Source organism: Dipodomys spectabilis, unplaced genomic scaffold (assembly GCF_019054845.1).
Source record: "Dipodomys spectabilis isolate Male_0828 unplaced genomic scaffold, ASM1905484v1 ptg000234l, whole genome shotgun sequence".
NCBI classification, from domain to species: Eukaryota; Metazoa; Chordata; class Mammalia; order Rodentia; family Heteromyidae; genus Dipodomys; species Dipodomys spectabilis.
In genome coordinates, this window is record NW_024870911.1 from 17,638,033 (window position 1) to 17,649,440 (window position 11,408).

The window sequence follows — 11,408 nt, forward strand, 5'->3', positions numbered from 1 at the left end:
GAGATCTGAGGATCGCGGTTCAAAGCCAGCCCGGGCAGGAGAGACCGTGAGACTCCTATCTCCAATAAACTACCAGAAAACTGGAAGTGGCGCTGTAGCTCAAGTGGTAGAGCGCTCGCCTTGAGCTGAAGAGCTGAGGGACAGCGTGCAGGCCCAGAGTTCAAGCCCCACGACCGACAAAAAAAGAGTCAGATTCCTTTAGGTTAGGAAAGGATCCGGACTCTAGGAAATACACTTGTTTCTTTAATCCCCTACTGCCACCACATACCATTCCTCCAGCCCTCCATCTCCTCTTACATCCTGTCCAGGCCTTTACTGCCTTGCCCCCTCACACTCTCTGCTGGGTTGGGAACTCTCAAGTTAACTGTGGGCCTGATTTTTCCTTCTTTATTACCTAGTTTTCAGATGTATAAAGATTGATGAAATCATGCCACATGGCGACCCACTGCTGGTTGGCCAGAACATTGTGGATGAAGCTTACATCTCCTGCCCAAGCCATTTTGACACAGATGGACCCCTTGATGACTTCTGACTACTAAGAACTACATTTCCTCTGTTATTTCTATATCTTTGACTCCCTCCCACCTCCCACGTCATAATGCTGCTCTCTGAGGATGGGAAATCAGGCATTCTAAGCTGGACTAACTGAAGCTGGGAGTGAGAGACAAAAGAAGAGCGTGTATATGGAAGGGGCGGCAAAGACTCAGGATAATTGCTAGTCATGGTTCTAAAGAGAATCCTGGAGGATGCCTGCTGTGCTGGATGGTGCAAGGTCCTTTGGTCAGACCAGGACAGTTGGAAGATACTTGGAATGCCTAGTACAGGGTCGCCTTTCCACTACAGAAGAATTTTGGCATTTTAAAATAGCTGATAAGGTTGAACTGATGCAGACTACTATTGGTCTTTGGTGGGGAGCATCAGCACTGGGTAGAATTCCTCTCTCTCCCTCTCTCCTTCTCACTGTCCTCCAGTTATTGTTGTATTTAGCACTTTGTATATACTAGGTAGGTACTACACACACCACACACCTCTAGTTCTTCACTTCTCTTTTGTTTCCTTCAGGTCTAGAATAACCTTTTCCTTTCTTCTTCCCTTTACTCCTGATGCCAAATTCCAGTGTCACACATACACACAGACACACACACAGTGTGACTTTTTTGCTCAAGACTGGTTCTTTACAACTTGAGCCACACCCTACTTCTAGCTTTTTGTTGGTTATTGGAAAAGTCTCACAGACTTTTCTGCTTGGGCTGCCTTGGAACCACTATCTTCAGGTCTGAGCCTCCTGAGTAGCTAGGATTACAGGCATGAGCCACCAGTGGCCAGCTTCAATCCTAAATTTCTAGCTTTCTGCCTCCGCCCACCATGTGAAACTCTGCCCTAAGGAAGGGTGTAGGAGGAGGGCTGTTCTTACTAGTTCTCTGCACTGCTCTGCTGCACAATTTCTCATCAAATGGTCCTGCTATTCTAATGTGACCCTGAAGCTTTACATTGCTATCTTAGGCTTTGTTAGCTCTACTTTCCCAATACTTAAGGGGTATAGGGTTGCTGAGAATTTGGAGATTGCTTTTTATAATATTAGATAGAATTTAGTGTCTTTGTAGAGAAAGAAAAATAGATATCAGCTGTTTTGCTATGAAGATGATCATCCTTTCTTTTGTACAATGTATTGTTTACCTTATACAAGATTTCTATTGCTTGGCTGTGACTTGGGCAAAGGCTATGTTCCTGGAACTGAGAGCCTTGAAGGTTTTTGTAGGAGCTGGACATCCTCAAACCTTAACCATTCCTAGGGATCCCAAGGGGTAACTACTACTGCTCTAAGAGATACTTCTGCTACAACTTGAGATATAAACAAATGTTAGGCCCTGCACATGTGGCTGTTTCCTGTCTGGATGTCAGAAAAACAGTTCTGTTTAGAAAAGGACCCGCCCCTCTGAACAAAAAAGGCTAATAAATGTTGTGCCAACCGTAAGTGTCTCATCTTAGAAATTTTTACTTCTCTATGCATCTATACTAACATTCTTTTTTTTTTTGTCAGTTGTGGGGCTTGAACTCACTCAAACTAGCCCTATATCACTTTTTTTTGGGGGGGGAGGGGTGGCGTCAGTCATGGGGCTTGACCTCTGACCTCTGGGCTTGGGCACTGTCCCTCAGCTCTTCAGCTCAAGGCTAGCGCTCTACCACTTGAGCCACAGCGCCACTTCCAGTTTTCTGGAGGTTTATTGGAGATAAGAGACTTTCCTTGCCCCAGCTGGCTTTGAACCCCCGATCCTTAGATCTCAGCCTCCTGAGTAGAAAGGATTACAGGCATGAGCCACTGGGCCTGGCTAGATACTAAGATTCTTAAAGACACCAGTAAGAACCAGGCACTGGTCTTTCATACCTATAATCCTAGCTACTCAGAGGCTAAAATCTAATGATCACAATTTGAAGCCTGCTGGGGCATTCAAATGTAAGGCCAAGCAAGAGCATGAGGCCTAGAGTTCAAGCTCCAATACTGGCACAAAAAGAAAAGGAAAAAGAAAAAGACATCAGCCGGGTGCTGATGGCTCATAATCCTAACTACTCCAAAGGCTGAGATCTGAGGATTGTGGTGTAAAGCCAGCCTGGGCAGAAAAGTCTGTGAGACTTTTATCTCCAATTAACCACCAGAAAACTGGAAGTGGAGCTGTGGCTCAAAGTAGTAGAGTACTAGCTTTGAGCAAAAAGAGCTCAAGGACAGCACCCAGGGATGGAATTCAAGCCCCACAACTAACACACACACACACACACACACACACACACACACACACGACTTCATCAAGGATATCAGCAGAGAGGAATGAGGTCATCAAGACATGGCCTCTCTTCCACCCACTTTTATACCCTTCTTGTCCTGTTTATTCTTCTCTACCCATTTGGAGCAATCTTCCGCCCTTTTCATTCTTGGAGTTGAAGGAATTATTTAACTATCTTATTGTACTCAGCTGCTCATTGGCAAAGTCAAGACCTAAAAATGATCAGGGATCTGACTCCCAGAACCACACTTTTTTAAATTAGTGTATATTAATGGCACAAAAGGGTTTCATTGTGACATTTCCTTACATGCATATAATACAGTTTCATCAAATTGCCTTAACTATTGCTCTTTCTTATCCTCCCCTCCTTTGTTTTTTGTTTTTCAGGTACTGGTCCTGGGACTTGAACACAGGGCCTGGCTACTATTTCTGAGCTCTTTTTGCTCAGGGATAGCACTCTACCACTTGAGCCACAGCTCCATTTCTGGCTCCTTTTTTTTTTGTGCTTAATTGGAGATAAGAGACTCATGGACTATCCTACCCTGGCTGGCTTCAAACTGTGACCCTCAGCTCTCAGCCTCCTGAGTAGCTAGGGTTATAGGCTTGAGCCACTGGTACCCTGTCCTTTCCCTCCTTTTTAAAACAATATTTAAATGTTTCATTATTCTTTTTTATTTTTGAGACACTGTCTTGCCACACAGACTAGGCTGGACTGGAGTTCACCATATATGCTGGTTGGCTTTAAACTCACAATCCTGCCTCAGCCGAGGGAGTGCTGGAATCACAGGCCTGAATCACCACACATGATCAAACCAGGATGATGGAGATGAGAAAAGGAAATAATCACTATCCCCTCCCCCTCCTCTTTTTCTTCAAGGATAAGTTAACTCCTCTTGACTACCACACTCCTTCCTGAAGGGGCCTACGGATGTTCTGTAGGGAGAATCCCATTGCCTCAGGGGATTTATTTTCATCTCTCTGGAATACCCTCCCTGCCTGAAACCACGCTCTCGTGTTTGCTTTGGTAGCATATAAACTAAAATTAGAATAATAGAGAAAAGAACACTGAGCTCTTACTTTGATACTGTAGTTATTAGTTATCTTTGACCAGATGTGCTTTGGTGGGGGTGTCCTGGAGCTTGAACTCAGGGCCTGGGTGCTGTCCCTGAGCTTTTGTCAAGGCTAACAACATTCTACTGTACTTCCAGCTTTTTGGTGATTAATTGGAGATGAGAGTCTCCTGGACTTTCCTGCCCAGGTTGACTTTAAACCCCTATACTCAGATCTCAGCTTTCTTGAGTAGCCAGGATTTTAGGTGTGACCCAGCTGGCTAGATATGCTCTAAGAAATAAGAGAAGAAGGCCATGGATCAGGAAGTAATTAACCCCAAGATAGGTGACCCACTTCTTGATTTCAACTCCTTATAATCCCATTCTGCTTGTTCAGCTATCTAAGGATTGTGTGTGTGTGTGTGTGTGTGTGTGTGTGTGTGTGTGTGTGTGTGTGTGTGTGTGTGTGTATGAGTGTGCAGGCCAGAACTCAGGGCCTTGCTCTCTTGCTGAGCTTCTTAAGGGTGCAGCCACACTTGTACTTTCCAGCTTTTTGCTGGTTAATTGGAGATAAGAGATTCTAGATTTATCTGCCTGGATTGGCTTCAAACAATCCTTCTATCTCAGCCTCCTGAAGAGCCAGGATTTATAAAGCACGAGCCACCGGCGTCCAGCAAGATTCCAGTTATTCTATATGGTAAAGAGTAGAAAAGTTTGGGTTGGGAAGGTGGCTCAGTGGTAGAGCGCTTGCCTTGCATGCCTGAGGCCCTGGGTTCGATTCCTCAGCACCACATAAGCAAAAAGAAAAAAGCCGGAAGTGGCGCTGTGGCTCAAGTGGTAGCGTTAGCCTTGAGCTGAAGAGCTGAGGGACAGCGCCCACGCCCAGAGCTAACATTCTACCACTGAAGCCACAGTTGCCATTTCCACTTTTCTGAGTGGTTAATTGAAGATAAGAGTCTCAAATACTTTCCTGCTCAGGCTGCCTTTGAACCACAATCCTCAGATCTCAGCCTTCTGAGTAGCGTGAGCCACCAGTACCCGGCTGTAATCTTTCTTTTTTCGTCCTGGTCCTGGAATTTGAACTCAGGGCTAGGAAGCTGTCCCTGAGCTTTCCTGCTCAAGACTAGTGCTTTCCACTTGAGTCACAACTCCATTTCTGGCTTTTTTGGTAGTTCATTGGAGATTAGAGTCTCACATGCTTTCCTGGGGTGGCTGGCTTTGAACTGTGATCCTCAGATCTCTACTAAGTAGCCTACTAAGTAGCTAGGATTACAGATATGAGCCACCAGTACTCATTTTCCCATCTGTTTTTCTTTCCCACACCATGAAATTAGAATCAGAGTGACATAAATAAATCTTTATTTAAAAAAGGTAGAATTCCTTATAAATAAAATAAATAATCCCCGGTAAACTATGAGGATAAATAATACCAAAATTTCCCTTCCCATATAATAAATAAGCAATTTTTTACAGGTCAGCAATTTTTTTCAACACATAAATCCTATTAGAATGAGTGCACGAATTAACTTGTGTTAATTAGCTCCTATGTGTCAGAGCTAATAGCTTCATCTTGTTATAGTTGAGCTTTGGAGGTATGGGTGTCATCCTTCAAGCTATTTGCTTTAGGGGCTCAGAGTTGCTGCTCCATGGGAAAAGACACGAGCAGCTACTGCCACAAAGGCCTGGAGGCTGCGAAGGATCTTGATGCGGAGAAGGGGGCGCTGCCATGGCTGGCTGGAACTGGGGATAGGAATCGGCTGAATTTCCCAGTGGTGACCCTCGGGCTAAAAAGACACAGGACGTGGTGAGAAAGGACTCTTAAATCCTTACCCTCCAACCTCTACCTCTGACACTCTCCCCCTCCCACCCCCCAATCTTGTAGTACCCTGATTCATACCGGCAGGAGTTGACTGAGGCCTAAAAGGGAGGCATGAAGCTGCCTTACAGGACCATCAGGCAGTAGAAAAGGTTCCCCTGTGAAAATATCGGAGCCCAGAAGCTTCTCATAAAAAACCAGACCCTGGTGGATCCTTTGCAAGCAGAACTAGGGGGAGAAGAAAGCAATGAGAGAATATGGATAGTCTCCATCCAAAGATCTATCCACTTCTCAGCCACAACTCCTAGGTCACAAGAAGTACAGCCAAATTCTCAGCCTCCACTGCCTTGTGGCACAGCCTCATTTACCTGGCTGTTGTCCCTGAGTCCTTGTGGATCACAGCCATCCTCACACTGGATATGGGGGACTTCATCTGTAGTCTCTTCATCTTCCTCTTCTCTTAGAAGATCCTAGTATAGAGAGGAGAATGGGAAGAATGAAGGAAGATAAGTACCTTTGAAGCTAGATGTCAGTACCTAGCTACTCAAGAAGCTGAGATCTGAGGATCACAGTTAGAAGATAGTTCCTGCAGGAACATCTGTGAGACTCTTAGCTCCAGTTAATGGCCAAAAAGAAGTGGACCTGTGGCTCAAGTGATAAGAGCACTAACCTTGAGTGGAAAAAGCTAAGGGACAGTGCCCAGGCCCTGAGGTTCAAGCTCCAATAATGGCACGCACGCACACACCACAAAACCTTTGAGTCCTACTGGACTCTTAGGCCTGTCTGCCTGTCTCAGGAATTCTGTCTTTTTCTCATCTCCTGAGGCCTTCAGCCACAGCTTCCACCCAACCCTGCAGCCTTAGAGGGATTGGAGAGGTTCCCAGATGCTAACACTTACCATGTGTCCCACTGGTGAATGTGCATTCCAGGCCAATGTGCAGATCTTCTGTGAAAGCTTCTGACACTGGTCCCAGGCAGGGTTGCCACCCCCAGACACAGCCCGGCCTTGAGCAATCCAGGGCAGCAACAACAGCACCACCACAGCTGGGTTCTCAAGCATCATGTTGCCTGCTTCTCAAATCTGGCTGGTTCTGTGACCTGCAACAACCTTTGTGGAATCTCTACCCACTTCCACTTGCTCTGAGCCTCCCTCTCTGTTCTGTCTCTGCTGTGATTCTCTCCGTTGTCCGGGGTTTCTGAGCTCGCTTCCCGTTGTTTTTCTCCCTTTGTCTCTCTGACTAGAGCTCTTTTTAAGGACCTTGCATCTCAAGGCCCGCCCTTTACACTCAGGTGACTCACAGCAGGTGGGATTCCCCTCCCAGCATCATCTCCCTCTGTGGACAGCCCAGGTATATAGCCTCAGTTCTAGGGGAAAGAATGATGAGATTGCTGTGACTAGGGACCTAGGATGGGACACTCGTGTGTAATGCTCTCCAGGAATTGAAATGGCTATAGAAAGGGCAGGGAAGTTAATGAGAACACTTGAATGAATATGGTCTCAAGTTCCTTCCTCCTGTTTAATAATATGTCTCTGATCTTTTGGCTTCTCCAAGCTTTACCCCTACTCCACCCCAAACTCATTTCCTCATTTCCTCTTGCCTGAAGAAAAACCAAAACAGAGAAGCAGTCACTGGTCTCCCCACAGGATGATGAACTCAGCTTGAAATGAAGGTTGGCTCCTATGTGATGTTTGCTGTCTAGGAACAAGGGCTTCTTTTCTCCATTGGAAACTTGTTTTCACTGGATGGTCCTGCAGAGATGTCCCAGGAGAGAATGAACATACACAACTACTTTGTGACCTGGGAAGCCATTTAAGTACTAAGTATGGCATTATTGCATCACTTCAGGTCCCGCTGTAGAGAGCACTTTGGGGGAACTATTTTTCAACCCACTTAGTGGTCTGAGGTTTCATGGGTTTCATGGGTTCTGTGACATTCAGTTGATGATGATTTTTTTTTTTTTCAGGATATCAGTGTAAGCAAGGACTGGAAGTGCAACTCAGATATTCTAGCACCAGTTCCTACCCCATGGCTAGAAAGTCCAGGAGTTACACGCGGTTGAAGGCACACAGTGACAATGACCCTGGCTGGTCCTTCAGCCTATTGCATCCATGGGTAAAATCCACTGACGTTGCTTTTATCACCTCCTGATGCAATATCTATTGAAACAGCTCAGAGCATGAGATTGGGTGTGGGAGTGCTGGGTGGTCTGAAGCTGGGACTGCCCCAACCCCTGTGGAGGGTTCCAGAATAATTTGAATGTCAGAAAGAGGCCATCAGTGAGCACACGGCTGGCTCTCAAAGCCACCCCAAGAAGTTGACTTTTTTCTTCTCAGAAACTTGATCTCCATAGAGGCCTCCTTTCCTTTAGAACTATTTAAAACTGGCCAATTTCTGGTTCAAATATTATGGTTTTGCGATGGCTACCCTTTGGATATATTTCCAGCATTCCAGCTCAGGCTGGGCACTGGTGGCTCACACCTATAATCCTAGCTACTCAGGAGGTTGAGATCTGAGGATCATAGTTCAAAGCCTGGCAGAAAAGCCCATGAGACTTTTACCTCCAATTAACCACCAGAAAACTGGAAGTGGTGCTGTGCCTCAAGGTGGTAGAGTGCTAGCTTTGGGTCAAAAAGCTCAGGGATAGGGCCCAGGCTCTGAGTTCAAGCCTCATGACTGACCAAAAAAATAAGAGGAGAAAGAATTAGCTCAAATCAGGTACTGCAGGTTCTGGTGGCTCATGCCAGTAATCCCAGCTGCTCAGGAGGCTGAGATATAAGGATCATAGCTCAAAACCAGCCTGGCCACGAAAGCCAGCCTGGCCAACAAAAAAGCCAGAAGTAGAGGTCTGGCTGAAGTGGTAAAGAGCCTTCCTTGACCCTGATTTCATGGTCCAGTATCCCCACAAAAAGGGGAAAAAATAAAAAGAATTAGTTCATATAATGACAATGATGATAATGACAAGTTTCACTACTCTGAGGACACTCTCCCAATTTAACCTGTGCTAGAAGTAAGTAAATCTTCTTATCCCTTTAAACTCAGCTAAAACAAAGTTAAGTTTTCTACTGTTCCACCTTGATTTTATTTATAGCACTAACAATAATGGTTCCACTGTAAAGCAAATGTTAAAAGAAAATAAAACCTCCTGGGGCTGGGAAGGTGGCTCAGTGGTAGAGTGCTTGCCTCGCATGCATGAGGCCCTGGGTTGGATTCCTCAGTACCACATAATCAGAAAAAGCCGGAAGTGGTGCCTTGGCTCTAGTGGTAGAGTGCTAGCTTTGAGCTGAAGAGCTCAGAGACAGTGCCCAGGCCCAGAGTTCAGGCCCCACGACCCACAAAAAAACAAACAAACAACAACAACAACAAAAAAAACTCCATTATCTCAAAAAAAAATTAGGTTTGGAGAAAATGTTTACCTTTCCTTACATAGCCATAAATAGAAAAGGGAAATTGGGGAGTTTAACTTAATTTATATAGCAGTTCTCCTATCTCTTCCTACATGGGTATGTCTATATACTTATGCCAGTACTGGAGCTTGAACCCAGAGCACTGGTACTGTAATTTAGCTTTTTTGCTCAAGGCTGGTATTCTACCACTTGAGCCACACCTGGACTTCTGGCTTTTTTGCTGGTTCATTGAAGATAAGAGTATCACCGACTTTTCCTCTAACCTCAAGTATCAGGCTCTTGAGTATCTAGGATTGCAGCCATGAGGTACAGGAACACAGATTCTTTCTACTTTTAGTGCCCATTCTGGGAGTCCTAAAAGACAGGAGATGAGCTGGGGTGTGGCTCAAGTAGCAAAACACCAGCCTCGCAATTTCAGGCCCCAGAGTTCAAACCCCAGTCTGCCCCACCTCCCCAAAGGAAAACAAAAGGAGATGAAAGGTGAAAGGGAGGAGAAGGAAGTAGAGGCCTGGGAATGGGATGAGAGGAATGGGGGTGAGCTGGAGGCACAGAGCTCTTACCTCTTTTGTTTCACTTCCTGATGTTTTAGCAATTGGGCTGGAAGGAGGGTTGGTGGGGCAACTGTGGGACTGTTGCGTAGCAGGAACTACTTCCAAGGCTACTTCTGACCTGGAGCTCTAAGAAGCCCTTGACGTCAGTCAGCTGGGACTCAACCGTTATGCAAATTGTATTCACCGGACACTCCTGGGCAGGCCTTTCTAGTTGGATATCCAGACTCCAAATCTAGTTGAGGTTCCCCAGGTGGTTAATAATACCTGATAATAATGGTAGCTAATATATATCTAACTCTCACATTAGGTTATGTACTTTGTTTAAGCACTTAATATGATTTAACTCAATTCATTCTCACAACAACCCAATGACAAAGGTAAAATGATTATCCCACATGAGGACATTAAGTAATTTGCAAAAAAAAAGAAAAAAAAAAACACCCATAGAGCTACAAAGTACTTAAAATTGCAATGTAAACAATCTACCTTTGGATTCTGTATTTGGGGGGTGAAGATGGGGGGGGGAAAGGAGGGAGAGTATAGGGGCTGAGAACAAGTCTTATTATGTAGACTTCACTAGTTTGTAACAGGCTACCTAACCTAGGCTGTCCTTGAACTATTTATCCTCTTGCCTCAGTCTCCTGCTTGCTGGGATTGTAGGTTTGTAGGCTTTGAACCACGATCCTCAGATCTCAGCCTCCTGAGTAGCTAGGATTACAGGCGTGAGCCACCAGCGCCCGGCTTTTAAAGAGATTTTTATGCCAGTACTGAGGCTTGAACTCAGGGCTGGTTAGGCTTTTTCTCTTCATGAATGGTGCTGTACCACTGTGTTATACCTCCAGTTCTGTATTCCTACACCTATTTATTTTTTTCTGTTTGGTTGATGATAAGAGTATCTCTGATCTGTCTGACTGGGCTGGCTTTAAACCTTGATCCATAGATCTTAGCCTCCTAAGTAGCTAGGATTTCAGTCCTGAGTCTGTTAGATTCGAATTTGAGACCCCCAAGCAACCCCCAGAGACCACGACCAATGCAAACAGCAAAAGAGTCATTTATTTGCAAGCTTGAGAGCCTGGACTCACAATCATCACCGATGCAGCGGGTCAGAGGTGTGAGCCCAGATCACATGTTCAGTAGGATTCTTATAGGGTTTCCAGCAAATAGGAGAGGGTTTAAGGTTTGCAGGCTTCTACATAATTGGTCAGCATTACACGGGCAAGTTTCTGGTCGCCCTGACCCTGCAAGCTGCTTCTACTAGCTGACCATCCCATCCATTTTCCAGTACCTGAGGTTGTGTTTCTCAACCCTTATCTAACTGGGGTTGCTAGGGGTATAATGGGGATAATTGCAGTTTTGATTGTGGGCTTTCTGAGAACCTTCCAAGAACTGGTTTTTCCAATAACTGTTTTGTCCCTTAAGTTTAACCTGAGGTCAGTTTTACAGATGATGGCTTGTTTTTAGAATGGAGTTAGCTTAGTCCTTCAAGTCCTGTTGCATAGCTTATTATCATTTTTTGAGTTAAATCTCAGGACCTGTGAAATCAGATCAGTTGAGACCCCCTGAATTAAGATGTTTTTCTTGCCAGCCTCTGGTGGCTCACACCTGTAATCCTAGCTACTTAGGAGGCTGACATTTGAGGATCCTTGCTCAAAGCCAGGCCAGACAGGAAAGTCCAGGAGCTTCTTTTCTCCAACTAAGCTAAAAAAAAAAAAATGGAAGTAGCACTGTGGCTTGAAGTGCTAGTGTATTTGCCTTAAGCAAAAAGAGCTCAGGGACAGTGCCCAGGTCCTGAATTCAAGCCTCACA

General features: G+C 45.2%; 2 protein-coding genes across 3 annotated transcripts in view; one reads left to right on the plus strand and one right to left on the minus strand.

The window, feature by feature from the left end:
• Stat2 (signal transducer and activator of transcription 2) overlaps positions 1 to 1,975 on the plus strand; it is a 30,416-nt gene extending 28,441 nt beyond the window's left edge. For both annotated transcript variants that reach the window (XM_042698783.1, XM_042698784.1), the window contains exon 24: positions 399 to 1,975. In XM_042698783.1, coding sequence (XP_042554717.1) covers positions 399 to 532 — 134 coding nt within the window. In that variant the 3' untranslated portion in view covers positions 533 to 1,975. The remainder of the gene's footprint in view (positions 1 to 398) is intronic.
• A 3,476-nt stretch (positions 1,976 to 5,451) lies between these two features.
• On the minus strand, positions 5,452 to 7,002 carry Il23a (interleukin 23 subunit alpha). Its single transcript, XM_042698785.1, has 4 exons — positions 6,544 to 7,002; positions 6,014 to 6,115; positions 5,727 to 5,873; positions 5,452 to 5,613 (listed from the first exon to the last, which is right to left on the minus strand). Exons 1-4 carry the CDS (start codon positions 6,706 to 6,708, stop codon positions 5,452 to 5,454), a joined length of 576 nt encoding a protein of 191 aa, XP_042554719.1. The 5' UTR covers positions 6,709 to 7,002.
• Between the last annotated feature and the right edge of the window lie 4,406 nt (positions 7,003 to 11,408).